Source organism: Miniopterus natalensis, chromosome 12 (genome assembly GCF_054644295.1).
Source record: "Miniopterus natalensis isolate mMinNat1 chromosome 12, mMinNat1.hap1, whole genome shotgun sequence".
NCBI classification, from domain to species: domain Eukaryota; kingdom Metazoa; phylum Chordata; class Mammalia; order Chiroptera; family Miniopteridae; genus Miniopterus; species Miniopterus natalensis.
The window spans coordinates 36,498,992-36,514,305 of NC_142092.1; the positions used below are offsets into that span (position 1 = coordinate 36,498,992).

The 15,314-nt window shown below is 37.9% G+C and overlaps 1 protein-coding gene across 1 annotated transcript in view; it reads left to right on the top strand.

Annotated features, from left to right (window-relative positions):
• The window catches only part of GDA (guanine deaminase), a 57,665-nt gene extending 43,391 nt beyond the window's left edge, over positions 1 to 14,274 (top strand). The window contains exons 8-14 of the mRNA XM_087823184.1: positions 1,045 to 1,152; positions 2,893 to 2,990; positions 5,300 to 5,367; positions 9,061 to 9,198; positions 12,055 to 12,185; positions 13,314 to 13,341; positions 14,204 to 14,274. Of these exons, the coding sequence (XP_087679310.1) occupies positions 1,045 to 1,152; positions 2,893 to 2,990; positions 5,300 to 5,367; positions 9,061 to 9,198; positions 12,055 to 12,185; positions 13,314 to 13,341; positions 14,204 to 14,274 (642 nt within the window). The remainder of the gene's footprint in view (positions 1 to 1,044; positions 1,153 to 2,892; positions 2,991 to 5,299; positions 5,368 to 9,060; positions 9,199 to 12,054; positions 12,186 to 13,313; positions 13,342 to 14,203) is intronic.
• The last annotated feature ends 1,040 nt before the right edge of the window (positions 14,275 to 15,314 follow it).

Sequence of the window (15,314 nt, forward strand, 5' to 3'; positions counted from 1 at the left end):
CACCTTTTTTATAATATTGCTGTTTTTTTCTGTTATTTATGTGGCTATGCATACTCTACCTCATGGAGAGAGGGAAATGGCATTGCTCTTCTTAGAAGTGGTAACTTGTTCATGAGTTGTTTCCCATAACATATATTCACCACCAGCTGGTCTGAAATGATTTTTGTTTTAGGCTAGAGGTAGGTGTGGTTCCACTTAAGTGTTGTGTCTCAAAGACACTTCACATGCTCTCAGGTTTTGTGGTGACCTGGAGAAAGGTTGGTGTGGGAAAAGGCACTCACCTGTTTTGCTTGCATTATGGGCTCTTTCTTGGTGACTGCAGGATTGTCTAACTCAGTTATTTTCAAATTGTTTTCTGCAGAAGAACTCATTCTGGAAGCCAAAAAGGGGACAGAATGGAGACAGGGTTCCAGAGTCCCAATACTGCTTCATCATTAGAGACAACTTGTTTTATTCCTTTTATGTACTGGATTTCTATGAATTTTTATCAGAATAACATGTCCAAAACTAAAAGAATTTAGAAAATTACTTATCTAGCCCAACCGTTTTATTTGAGAGATGAGGGAATGGAGGCCCAAAGAAAAAAACTGACTCACCCTAAAACACATAACTAGGGTCAGAACTTGGGTTAAAATCCAATTCTCTTTATTCAAACCCAGTTTTCTTATGAGTGAGCCATGCTGTCTGTCTTATTAATGGCCACTGAACTCTTTTCTTAAATGGCCAACAGCAGAAGAGGTAGGCGGCCACAAATAGCGAGGCTCTTAACACTCTTCAAGGTATACTATTTATTTTTGTTTGTTCTTGCTATACTTTGGAATTTGAAAAGCCTTTGTTGGAAGAACTTTACATGGGTTAGAACATTCATAGTTTCTTTGTCATATGATTGTTTTAAATAAAACACATGTACAGTCTTCATTGTCTTTCTATGTGGTCCCTGACCTAGGCAAGTAGAAACCATCCACATAATTTTGGGATAGGAAACATAATTTCTAATGGCATTTTACATTGAAAAGTTGAAAGTATTATTTTTTTTTCTTTTAGAGCCATATAAGTGAAAATCGTGATGAAACTGAAGCTGTGAAAACCTTATACCCCAGTTATAAAAACTATACAGATGTGTATGATAAAAACAATCTTCTGACAAATAAGGTAAATTGCATATCATCACATAATCGTGTCAAATAGGGCATATATATCTAAAATTAAAATCTCATAGTGCTCTTCAGACTTCCATGACCTGGGCATTTTCCAGACTAAAGTAAAGCTCAGAGTGTGCATGTGTATGTGTGCACATAGTTAAAAAGAGGCCTGAACTCTCATCCCAGTAAATAAATCTAAAGGCTTCATGGAGGGTGGGAATGTCATTTGGTCCAAGGACATTTTGTCAGTATTTATTGGAACATAAATGTACACTCCTTGGAGTTAGCAGATCATTTCTAAGGGTCCATTCTGTAAGGAATATGAATAGGAATGTTAACATGTGAAAGTTAAAAAATGGCTCTCATGGGGGGGTTGTTAAGATTATAGAATATACATAATTAGGACTTTATCCAACACTCACAAAGAATGAGATGTACAGGCTTATAATATTGTCTGATGTACATATACATATGTGTGGATGCATGCTTACCTAGAAAAATTGCATGGAAGACACACCTTGAATGTTAAAGGTGGGGGAGAAAGTAGAAGGGCTTTTTACTTTTTTATTTTTAAACACTCTGAGGTTGCTTTTATGAGTGTGTATTTTATAATTAAATAGTTTCAAGTTAATTAAAATTAATATGAGTGAGGAGAGACCTCATTAGAACAGTATACCCCTTGACTTTGGCCTTCAATGAACTGTGCAAACTGCATGGAGAGTTTAACTGCAGCAGCAAATAAATTCTTAGGGACTTTGTGAATGGAGATGTGAATATGACTAATTTGAAAGGTTAATATTCTGCATAAAGCTTATAAATGCGATGCCTTAATCTTCATCCTTCACTACATATATATCCCTGTGATTAATAAATTAACCTTCAATTTGCATGTTAATTTGATTTGCACAGAAGTTAGGAAAATTATATTTTAACAAAAATTCTGAACCATGCATCCCAAGGGAGAAAGCTATTCAGGTACAGGTTCTGTACTGAGGGAAAAAGAATTTTGAAAGGGTAAAGTCTTATTCAGGAAAATCCACAAATATTACCAAGACTTAAAATTAAGAGAATTTTATGCAGTGCCTGCCTTCTTGGATCAATTTTACCTTCTGAGCTTATGCTTATAAGATATTACATTTCCTAATTTTTATGAAAATGTAAATATAGGTGATGAAATAAAGTGTGTTTGGTTTTGTGTCAAGACCACTGGTGCCTATATCTAACTGGGAGCAGAAATAAAGAGCAACTCTTCCCAAGGATCACTCCCATAGCTCCCATGTACTGAGAAAGGAAAGCTTACTTCCAGAAAGTTCTAATTAGAATAGGAACAAGCACAGCCCCACCAGATGCCCATTTAGAAAAGAAAGTAACTCGGTTATTTTCTAACGTGGAGGTGAAGGAATCATAATATCTTCAAACTGGGTGGATGTCCTAGGCTGTAGATGACCTGGATCAACCCTCCTTATTTTATAGATTTAAAAAAGAAAATGAGAAGATCTACAAATGTGCTGAAACTTTTGTAATCCAATGTTTTTACAGGCTCTTTTGAGATGTGACTTATACTGAGTGATTTTATACAGATAGGTGGACATAAATGTTCTTGTGAAGATGCTAACAGACATCTTCATGTACATACGAACAGGGACAGATGCCACAGCTTCTGTCTGTACCTATTATGTCTTGTTGTGAGTAAGGACTGACTTAAGCATTGTTAAGTGGTAAACTCCACACAGGACACTCTTCTCTCCAGACAGTGATGGCCCATGGCTGCTACCTTTCTGCAGAAGAACTGGATGTATTCAGGGAACGAGGAGCATCGATCGCACATTGTCCCACTTCTAACTTAACGTAAGTAGGCAATGACTGATAGATTATAAACGTTTGGGTTGCAAAATGTTTTCTTAGTCATTCCTCCTGAATCTCTCTTCTATAGTTAGGTTTGATTGGGACAGAAGCTAGATAGACAGACAGGTATCTTTGCTCTCATGGGGAGAAAGAGAGCACTTAACAGGCCTTTTTTTTTTTCTTCCTGCATAGTATGCATTTGAAGAGCACCACATCTCTTAAAATTTCTGAGTTTGCACAAAACAGAAAATTGGAAATACAACAGAAAGAGTTCAAAGCCAATAGCATTCAGAACTTAGAGCACGGACATACCAGCCAGGTGTTCCAGGGAGAGGGTTCTGATTGCCCATTACTTTGTGTTGTGCCAACTGCTAGAAACACTCAAACTAGTAGAATGCAGTGCTACTGGAAGCCATCGCTCTACGTACGGTACATGTCACCTGCTGGATCCAACAGGATGCCAGTTCACATGGGAGGGACCTTGCCCTATTCTAGTTCGCCAGAATGCAAAAGCTTTATTCATAACTGGTTCTTAACATTTTGAAAGGTTATGGATCCACAAGTGAGTCACATGAGCATTTTGGCCTGTATCTTCAGAAGAACGCCCAGAGATATAAACACGCTGCACCTAATTTTGGGGAATTCATGGATCCCGTGATGCTGATCCATGGATGCTAAGTTAAGAATTCATGGCCCAGGGTTAGACAGAGAAAGGAGCTCTCCTTTCTGATGTTATTCAACCCAGAACAGAGCTGCTTCCTCTTAGGAGCAGGCTGGGGTGGGTCATTCATATATTCATTCGATAAATGTATTTAGCTTCTGCTAGATTTTAGTTTTCTCTCGAGTTACTTTGTGTTCTCTTGTTTTGAGTTCTTGCAGAAGCAGACCATGAGATGAAGACTCATGTACGAGTAGTTTATTAGGGATGCAATCTCAGAAAACACCTTTAGTGGGGTAAGACAGAGAAGGGAAGGAAGTCAGTAAAGAGTGCACCATTAACCAAGTTATCAGCATGGGCTCCTGGAGTTTAATTGTTCTGGAAATCCCAGGGAGCCAGTGTCCATAGCAGACCTCCAAGTCATTCTGCCCAAGGGGTGGGGGAGCTGGGGTAGTTATACCCCAAACAACATTGTTGGGGGACCACTGGGTGGGGTGAAGAGCCATTGAGTCCCTGGAGCTTCTGACCTTCCCCAAACCAGGGCAGAGCAGGTTCTATCAGCTCAAGAGTGCCCTTGGCAAAGAGTTGGAGGTGCCGGCAGTTAAAAGCCGAGGGACTTTGTGAAAGAAAAAATGATACATAACTGGCAATGTGGGAAGGCACAAGAGGCACAGTGATTTATTTCTGGAGTGTCTGACAGGTTCCAAAGACTTCTAGTTTTGAGACATTGAGTGGTAACACATGACAGGGAATCCTGCCTAGGTACAGCTTAGTGACCATGATTATGGTCTAGTGGCCATATCGGGGAAGGGTTTAACATCCCTTCCGTTAGTTACACATCTAAATTAAAGCATGATTGAAATTTAGGTTTGAAGTTAAATTTCTTTATGGATATATTTCTGTTTAAATGGCAACTGCTCTTCCTCAACAACTGAGAGATTTATTGCATGTACGTTGGGGCTTCGAAAATTATAGTCACGTGCGTCTTCGAGCCGACCACTTTGACCTTTGCATCTTCTCGGACTTCTAAGGATTGCTTTTGGTTTCCTTCGTTTCTTTAGAAAAGCGGCTTATCTATTAAGCTCAGAGTCACAAGGACCAGGATTCAGTGCAGGAACCATCTCTCCTAGTTTCTGCTGTCCCCAGTGGCTGCATTTGAACCGACAGGCCCAGACTCATCGGAATGTACCCCTTTTCCAGTTACACCCCTTGTTCCTTTGATCTTGATAGTTGCTACTCATTCAGGGTAACAAATTATTCCAGACGGAGAGAAAGGCAATCCTTTATAATTTCTACTTCCTAATATAGGAGGATGGGTTGGTTAAAATATATTAAAGACCGGTAGGACTTTTGGACTAACTGCAAGCTTTAGTTTATTTTTCCTTGCAAATGATCCCCTACTTCCTGTTTTTGTTCTTGCCTCTTTGTTTCCTCCTGGAATTAACCTCAGTGCAAGGATTCAAGCTCTTGCATGATCTATTTTTACTCTAGGACTCAGATGTTGTGATGTGACAACTGTGTGTGTCAGCATTAGACTGATGTGATGGAGAATGTCATTTTCAGCGCCATCGCCAGCGCCATCACTATCGTTAGTGTCTTTCTCCTGTTGGGCCCACACAGGCCCCCTTGTTCTGACAATCTCCTCTCTCCACAGGCTCAGGAGCGGCCTTCTCAATGTGCTAGACGTGCTGAAGCATGAAGTGAAAGTAGGGCTGGGTACAGGTCAGTAGTGGGCCATTTGGGGCCATGGCAAAGTGGTTGATTAAGTGCATAACTTTCTAAGGCGATTAATGTTCAGGTTGCATTTCCATGTTTAAAAAAATTAGTTTTATTTTCTGGTAATAATACCTTGAGTTAATAAAATAGTAGGGTTGGAAGTAGTAAGACGATGTACACAAAAGAAGACGTTTGATGTCACTCACCTTCTGAAAGCTATTATCTGTATTTACTGTTCAGCGGCTATAAAGGATAAGCCCTTCTCTAGTGTTTTCGAGATTCTTTTAAAAAAGTCCTTGATTTTTTTTCTCTTTTGTTTTGTCCCTCTGGCTAGGCTTTAATAGTTTGGATTTGTGTGTTTCTTGTTTTCAATTAGTGTGCCATCACAAACACCGACTCAAAAGGAAATTACTTGGCCTTGCCATAGTAAGCACAAAATCAGTGTGTGCCAGCGCTGAGAACTCCGAGTTATGTTATGTAAAAGACTTGCTTTGCTTTTAAGCAGTGGTTAGCAAAGTGAGATTCCATTCCCACGGGCAGCGTGATGTTTGCTAGGCTGAAGGACATTCTCAGTGGCTTGTAAATTAAGGATGCCTCTCTTTTTTTTCACAGTTCATTTTAATGATTTTCCCTGAGGTGTGCAGTGCTACTCACTTTGAAAGTGTGAGTCAAGCCCAAGTGTCTAGCATATCCACTGTGAACCTGCTTTTACTATTGTGTGTGAATAAACTAAAACGTTTTTAAAAGTGTGTGTGTGGCACAAGGACTTCCTTTCCATTCTTATGCATTTGTCCTCCTGATATTTAAGAGCATCGGGATGTTTGCATGTTGACAGTGATGATTGCCATCAGTTTCTGGAATAACTCGAGTCTCAGTTAACTTTGTACCAAGCGACTCCTTGGTAAGACACACAGTAATACAGAGATTTATCAATATTTTAAAATAGGTATGCTAATGTAGAAGTTTTCCCCAATTTTACATGAATCAAAGAAATTAGATTTTTAAAAAAATTCTAATTTAAGCCTTGAGTCATTGAGATTGTGTAATACCTGAATATAGTTGCAGGTGCTAAAGCAGGAAATCAACTATTTTACCTCAACAGAAAAGCTTTAATGGATAAGGGAAAAAAGGCCAAGAGTTTTTGTTACACAGTATAGTCAATTAATGAAAAATTTAGCAGACATGCAAAACAAGGTAGAGTCTGGCCGATGTTGCTCAGTGGTTGGGCATCAACCTAGGATCCAGAAGATCATGGTTCCATTCCTGGTCAGGGCACATGCCCCGGTTGCGGGCTCGATCCCTGGTGGGGGGCTTGCAGGGGGCAGCCGATCAATGACTCTCTCATCATTGATGTTTCTATCTCTCTCTCTCTCTCTCTCCCACTCTCTCCTTCCTCTCTCTGAAATCAATAAAGATATATTAAAAAAAAAAGTTGGTATTGCTTTAAAATTTTCTGGAAGTTTGGTTTCTATGATTTAAATACATCACGTGACTTCCAGTTCTTGACTTTGGATTGTGTGGCAGTGGCCTGAAACAATTACGTAAAGTTCTGTCACTTATTAGCTGTAAGACATTGAACAAATTAATTTTCTAGGAATTTATTTCTTAATTTCTATAACAGTAAGAACAACAACCATGACAATATCTATCTTACAAACTTGTTTTCAGGATTAAATGGGAAAAAAAATCTGACACATTTGTACTAGTCAACACCAATTGGCTTAAAAGGGAAAGAGCAGTGTTGGTACATTGACCAAATATTTGATTAAATATGATGTATTTGCTTATTAAGTTGGAGAATGCATTTTACATAGTCTCTGCTGTGGTAGCCACCCTATGCTCCACTATTTCCTAAACATGACCTTTGTGTATGAACTTGCCCTTCACTTGTAGGCTTTAGAAGATTATTTAGCCTGATATTATGGACAGAGAACAGTTGTAAGGGCAGGTCATTCACTGTATCTATATCAAGTGTAGGCAGGTCTGGACTTCTTCAGATATTAGAGGAACACGAAGCTTAATGAAAATATGGCAAAACAAGAAACAGCAGTATCAAAAAAATAAATAAAAGGGTGAGCATATTTTTGCAAATGATTTACTTCAGGATCCAGAAGAAATTTTCAGAAAATTACCATCCTCCTCAGAGTACAAGAACACATGGCACTATGAAAAGCCCACAGGTTGTGATGGAAACGGAAATTTTTAAAATGAAAGAAGAAAACTGAAAAATAAAAAAGAATAAGAAGCATGTAGACTCTCATACACAACTGAAGGGAGGGTAAATGCACAACCACTTTGGAGAACTCTTTGGCAGTTTCCTATTGAGTTAAATATAAATCTACATATGACCCAGTAATTCCATTTTGGAATTTACTCTAGAGACAGACATAAACACATATATTTGCAAAAAGAGTTGAATAAGAATGTTTATACCAGCTTTACTCATAATAACCTACCCCCCTCCCCAAAGTCCCCCCTCCTATTTCAGGCAAAACCTAAAATCCCTGAGGCATGTTTTGTATTCTCTCCCTCTCCAAGTATCTCAATAAATTAACTCCTTTTACCACTAACTCTTTTGCATCATCCTTATCTCCTCCCTACTGAATCATTTCTATCATCACAAAAATATTCTTTAGCATATTCTGATCTTCTAAGCAATGAAATTTAAAAACAACAACACACCTCTCTTTTAATCAGACACTCCCCTCTGGCTCCTGCTCCGCCTCTCTACTCCCCTACAACACAAAACTTCTTCAAAAAGTGGGGACCCACATGGCTACCATTTTCTGAGCACTCTTGCGGTCCCCCACCCACTTCAGGCTGGCTCCCCCCCATGGTAATGATCCTTGTCCTTCCTCCCTTGGGCTGCTGCCCCTGTGCTGTCTTGCTGTCAGCTGCAAAGGACATTCTGTACTTATTACGCTGGACTCCTCGCAGTATTTGCCATAGGTGACTGCTCTCTCCTCTGCCCACAGTGCTATATTGGATTCGGTGGGACCACGCTGTTCTCGATTCCCTCCTTCCTCTCTCGCTCGATTCCCAGTCAGGGCACATGCCCGCAGCCGATCAGTGACTCTCACCTGTGTCTATTCTCTGTTCATAGATAAGATCTTTTATTTGAAGTATATTAAAGACTGAATATCTGTCACTAAAAACAAACAAATAAAAAACCCAACCTATTAAGAAGTACAAATTGGTAGTTACAAAATAGTCACAAACCCGGCCGGGCGTGGCTCAGGGGTTGAGCATCGAGGCGATCGGGGTTCGATTCCTGGTCAGGGCACATGCCCGGGTTGCGGGCTTGATCAATGACTCTCTCATCATTGATGTTTCTATCTCTCTCTCTCTCCCTCTCCTTCCCTCTCTCTAAAATCAATAAAGATATATTTTTTAAAAAAAATTTAAAAAAAACACCAAAAAAACACCCCAAAATAGTCACAAGTCTCTAAAGTGCAGCATAGGGAATATAGTCACTGATATTGTGATCATTATGTATGATGTTAAGTGGTACTTGAAATATCGGGGGGATCACTTTGTAAAGTATATGATTGACTAACAACTATGCTGTACACCTGAAACCAATGCAAAATAACATTGAATGTAAACTATAATTGAAAAACGGAATTTCAAAATCCAACCTTATATACTTAATATTCCATTTATCTCATAAGTTTACTGTCTTGGTTTCTTCTACCATAGACGTGGCTGGCGGTTATTCATGTTCCATGTTCAATGCAATCAGAAGCGCAATGATGGTTTCCAACGTTCTTTCGATAAATGAGAAAAGCCTCACCCTCAAAGAGGTATTCAGACTAGCTACTCTTGGAGGCAGCCAAGGTAATCACCATTTTTTTCTCTCTAACAATGTACAACCATGCCAGCCTGTGTCCTTGGGTGCACTATGAAGGTAGATGATAGTGGCATTAGCAGGTGTCCAATATTCATGAAATAGTAGTAAAAATAATAGCCAAGAGCTCTTACCACGTGACAGGCACTATGCAACATGCTTTATGTATGTTGTTATTTACCTCTCAACCACTGTTGTTAGTTCTATTTTATCAAGGTACCTGGTGGAAGCTAACACAGCCGTTAAGCTATAGAGTGCCATGATTTGAATCCAAAACAGGATGTCAGAGTGAGGTTCTCACCTTTTCACTGTGATACCTTCCTGTGTAAATCCCAGCTTGGAGTATGCATTTTGTTTATGTAATTAAGTATAGTAATTACCCAAGTCTCTTTAAGTGGAGAGAAATGTCAAAATATAGTGGGTTGATATGCAAATATTGTTCACCAGCTTTTCCTAGTTCTCATATGTAACAGTATTTTTTATGGGAAAAAATAGAAATTGATAATTGCTAGCTTTCAGTCACTTTAGTATAATGGTGTACTCTAGATGGATGATAGTGAACATAGCATGAAACCTTAGGTAGCTAGTGAGAAATAAAAATATAGATATAGAGACTGATACAGATATATAGGTAGACTTATATATATCTAATCTGGGTCTTAAAAATAGAGCATAATGAAAACCAAGAAAACCCCATGAAGAGAAGCTTCCTGACTCTTCTTTGAATGTTCTGGGCTATGATAAAGAACCTTTCAAGAAAAACAAGTAGAGGTCACACCGTTCACACTTCCAAGTCTTAGGAATTCATGTGAAGTTCCATATTTTAAGTCACCCTTCTTTTAACAAGCATGGCACTCCCCACCTCCACTGCCACTGTGTTTGTGCATATGAGTTCAAGCAGTTGGCCAACCCTCTTATTTTCAAGGTGCAATGAGTTGTATTTAAATAGTGTGGGCTGTTTTTTGTTTGTTTTTTTAATTCTAGGCTCTCTGTGAGTTGCTTCATCAGGATTAGGTGTCTGATCAAGCCAGGGTAGAATGTTTACCCAATCATTTCAACCTTGTTTGCATTTTCTGGGCTGCTGGGCTTACTGTTTTGGAATTTCTTCTCCTTAACTTGTGTTTCTACAAGAGTCTGAGTGAAATGAGGTGAATGAATTCCTATTTAAAGTGTGGCATCTTCCCGGCTTGCCACTACCTTTATATTCAAGATGTGCATAAATCACCTTCACAGAGCCAACATTTGCTCCAAAAGCAGCAAAACTGTATTTCCTGAAATGCATTGGAGTTGCTTACCAGCCCAGCTGGGCCTTACGGCAATAATTTGAATTTAGATCAATTTACAAATTCACCAAAAACAATTGTATCTTCTTTGGTTAGTTCATGCCTGAATTCTCCCGGTTCCAACAAATAGCTCAATTAGTTTATATATTATCAAAGTCTGGCAAATGAACCTGGTTATCTGACCTATTAAATGCACAATAATTTTATGTTGAATACAGTCATTAAAAACTTATATTTTTCATGTTTCTTTGTCAAGGGCAAATGGGTGAAGGAGGAGAGAATTTCCAGTGCTTTTTCTATTACATTCAAGTCCTTCTCCACAATATTAGCAGAAGTTACCTAACTGCTTTTAACATTTCTAATTATTTTCGCACCCCTGTCTTTCTATAAGAATTCTTTAGCTAAAAAAATCTTTCGTTTCTGAGAATGAAAGAGTTTCCCTTTAAATACTCTTTTAAGAATAAGTAGGATTTTTAAGTCAGTGATTAGAGCATTGCCAAAAGACTTCTGGATATCCATGAATAGAAATATAATGTATCAAATATTGTCTAACAGGGATATGCCATTCAATATCTTCATATTGGACCATATCTTGATAGTGATAGAATATGAAAAAATATGTAAAAGTTCAAATAAATAATGCTGTACTCCAACTGACCCTCCTTTTATGCATGCTTCCATTTGGTATCTCAGTGTACACCTACTCAAATCACAGGCTTTACTGAGTTAAAGATGCAATATTTTCATTGACCAAGAAAGCCAACTCCTCCCCATCTTCCTTTTTTCTCCCTGCACCTTCTGAAACTAAATCATATCAGTGAAAGAGATGTTCTTCTTCAGCACCTAATACACATGGAACATGAATTCTAGCTATGAGATAGAACAAATCAATAGACATTATTGACCTATGCACTACTTTAGAAAACAATTCTTCTCTTGCAACCAGAAAATCTTTGAGGTTGCAAAGAAATTGGTCTGCTTTGAAAAGGATTGTGACTCTTAAGTCATGAGCATCTATTTACTTTTAGAAGTGAATTTTTTCTATTTCAAAGATTTAAACTAAGGAACTTATGATGGATATGCCTGCATTGGCAAATGTGCAAAAGGATAATTACTTTTTGTTTATTTGAAGTTCATTCCACTGCCATGAAAATAGTTCTTGTCAGCTACTTCATGGAACAAAAGGGGGAAGGACAGGAGTCGGAGTGTTGTGGGGGAGACTAGGAAGGAAAAAAGAAAGATATTTTGTCAGTTGTCATGTTTCTTGGAGGGATGAATGAACCATAGACCAGTTGGACTGTGAAGAGCGCCTATAGAGAGACACCATCAGAATTATGATCATGTGATGAAGGGAACTGTTTTATTCTCAGATTTGCTTTCCTTGATTTCTGAACGTTGAAGTCTTGGGAGCTATTGGAATGAGAGAGCTTTTCTGCTTCACTATTAAGATACTAATTTTTTTCCTAGTGACGTGTTGGTTGACTCTGTCCTTGCAAACTGGGACATTGGCACTGTCTGATGGATCAAAATGTTGACTATTTATTAATTTATTTCACACTGTAGCCCTGGGGCTTGATAGAGAGATTGGAAACTTTGAAGTTGGCAAGGAATTTGATGCCCTCTTGATCAACCCCAAAGCATCTGATTCTCCCATTGACCTGTTCCATGGGGATTTTGTTGGTGATATTCCTGAGGTAAGTAAAAAAAGTTAATCAAAATGCATCTATTTCATGAAGCAATTACAATAGCTTCCTTGTAGAAAACAAAATAGAAGGAAACATTTTAATGGAATGCAGGAGGGTCTTAAAAGGGAAGCTTGATTTTTAAAAGTTAGCATAATTTCATGACAATGATGTTAGCAATAATGGTACTAACAGAATATTTGTATTTTGAATATATTTGTATATTGAATGTTTGGGGCTATAAGAAGCCATAATATAACTAGCACTTATTGAACACATTTGCTAGGTGCTACGTGACATGGCATTAAGAACTTTCATACATAATTTTTGTTTAATGATCAAAATAACTCTTATGAGAGATAGGTACTATTGATATTGTAATTTGGGGGGCAATGAGGCGTAAGGGAGGTTAAGTGATTTACCTAAGGATTGATGGTTAGTCATTAGTAATTATTAGACAGAGTTGGGATTCAAGCCCTGGACTTTATGACTTCCAGAGTCTGTACTCTTGACCACAATGCTACACTGATTTTCTCAATTATAAGAAAATGAGTTTTATTACTTTGTTCCTCCTATTATGAAATGTTTCCCTATGTATAAAACAAACTAGTTCTTCTTACTTTAATAACAATTTGTTATAAGATACTGAGTTTTTCTAAAAAAATTAATTACCATTTATAACATGATCCACTATGAAAGTAAATATGTAAATATAACATATTGAGGTTTTTTTAGAAAAAAGATGCTAGATTATTTGTGGTTGATTATTTGTTATTTTTATATTATTTATTCTTTTACTTCTTTATTAGAGTGGATTTCTGGGAATAGGGCTCAGTCCTATTCATCCAGCCATTTTTCTTATAGATCTCTTAAAATATTTGCATTATTTTGTTAAATTAATTTATGTAAAACTTTTCTTCTAAATATTTCAAGAACTTTCAGGCAGTAGATAAACATTTACTAATAACTAGTATTTTTTTCAGCAAAATACTATTTCTTTTTCATTAATAAAAGTAGATTTTACCATTGAGAAATGAATTTATATTTCTGGGGTTTGCTAATGCACTATTGACTGTGAATTTACTTTTCTAAGTGCACAAAATAATTTTTTCTTCTTATTACCTTTATTTTCCCTTTTAGACTATTATCCAGAAGTTTCTCTATCTAGGTAGGTAAAAATATGTCTCTATGCTAAATAAAATCTTTCTCTATCTCTATCTTGGGTATGACTTTCCGCATTTATGATACCACATGTTAAACCGTAAGTGTGATCAATTGCTTTGATTTTTTTTTTTTTTTAAACTTTCCTCAGGAGAGAGCCCATTTATGACACAATACTTAAAGACATAATTTGAAATTTGCTCCTATGGAGCATACAGTCATAAATTCTCAACTGCTGGCAGGCCAAGGGGAAGATCAGCAGGCCTCTTCCTCCTACACTCAATCCCGACCCCCAGGCTGCCCTACCATGTTGTATTCGTGGTAAGGATGTGGTGGGGTCTCGCCTCACATGGTTTTTCACGTACCCCATGCCACTATATTCAGTGAGGGAGAGAAATAAATCACGTACAAGATTCTACTCTGCCTGCCACTCCGCCGAGTGAGCTCTGAGTCCTGAGTGAACTGAGAATGGAGAGACGCTTGGTTTCCTTGTGGAGCTCAGTTCTTGCAGGCCCTTCACCTCACCGTGCTGAGTGTGATTTGGGGTGTAATTATAAGCACTGCCTTTACGTTTGGGGCTGGAAAGGCAAACTCATTTCAGCTGAACAGACAGCGATAGGGGTCAATTCAACTACATGTGATTTCTGCCTCAGGTACGGATTTCAGAGCCCAACCCTCGAATTAGATGCAGCACCTTCTATTGGTCATGTCTCCCTTGTCGGTATTTTAAACAACCTGAGACAAAGAAAGGCAGTTTTTGTATTTTCTCTCGTAGAAGTGTGTTTTGCTTATAAATCTCTCTCCGGGGCAAGGAAAATAGTTATTAACACAAAAGCACTTTATAAATGATTCCCTTCTTTTTCTTCCAGGAGATGACCGAAACATTGAGGAGGTTTATGTGGGCGGAAAGCAGGTGGTGCCCTTTTCAAGCTCAGTCTAAGGCCCTGGGCGTCTCCGAGGTCTCCGGGACGACGTGGTTCTGTACCTCCTCTGCCCAGGCAGGGTTAGAAAGTCAAAAAATAGTACCTTGTTCTTGGGATGACTATCTTTCTGTGTTTGCTTACAGTGCTCACTTGACAAATCAAAGGAAGTTGCACTAATTCTCAAATCTGTGGTCAGGAGGGTTTAAAAGTTCTTTTTGAGCGGTTCAGATTTACTTTAAGCTTAAGCATAAGAGAATGTTATTACTAATGGTGTTGTTATTATGAGATTAAAGTAAAATCGACTTCATGTTTGGAACTGTGGAGAGGAAATATATTCCAATTTAGGTTAGATATTCTAAGCTAATAAATGTGAAAATTGGATATGGAAAATGAACCAGTGAGTATATTTTCACAAGGGAGAAAAAGTCAGACTACGAAAAGACATTGGAAAATCACTTCAGCTTGTTTGAAAATTATATCCTGAGCTTACTAATTGAAAAAGAGAACTCATTAAGTTTTAAAACGTGCTTCTAGATTGACTTTGTGTTCTGGAAATTTGTACTTAATGGAATTTGCATTTCAGAGACTTGCTATTGTTGTGCTTCGCCTTCTTTGGGGATGAATTGTCAGAAATTGAATGCCACAAGCTTTTTTAATATAGCCCTGTGCATCAAAGTGTTTGTCAGGAGTTGGGTAGCAAAGATTTAAAGTCTCTTAGGAATATTATTCACACAACTACATGGCATAAATAGTTGTATTCTTGTGTACTTTAAAATCACTTTAATGTGTAACTGTGTGATGCTATTATCGCTTCAGTTTTATTAGAAGGGAAACAAATTCCATACCCCACTGTTGTGTAGATTGAAGTCTTCATAAATTGGGAAGGTGCCCGGCACTCAGGAGCTGTCAACACTAGAGGAAGCATTTCATTGAGATTGACCTGCTGTCCCCAAAAACTATGCCGTAGTCGCTGGCAGTTTCATACTCAGATCAATCTGTTAGAACTTTCAAATAAAAGACAAATCTTTTAAAAATAAATATTGTTAAAAATCTTTAA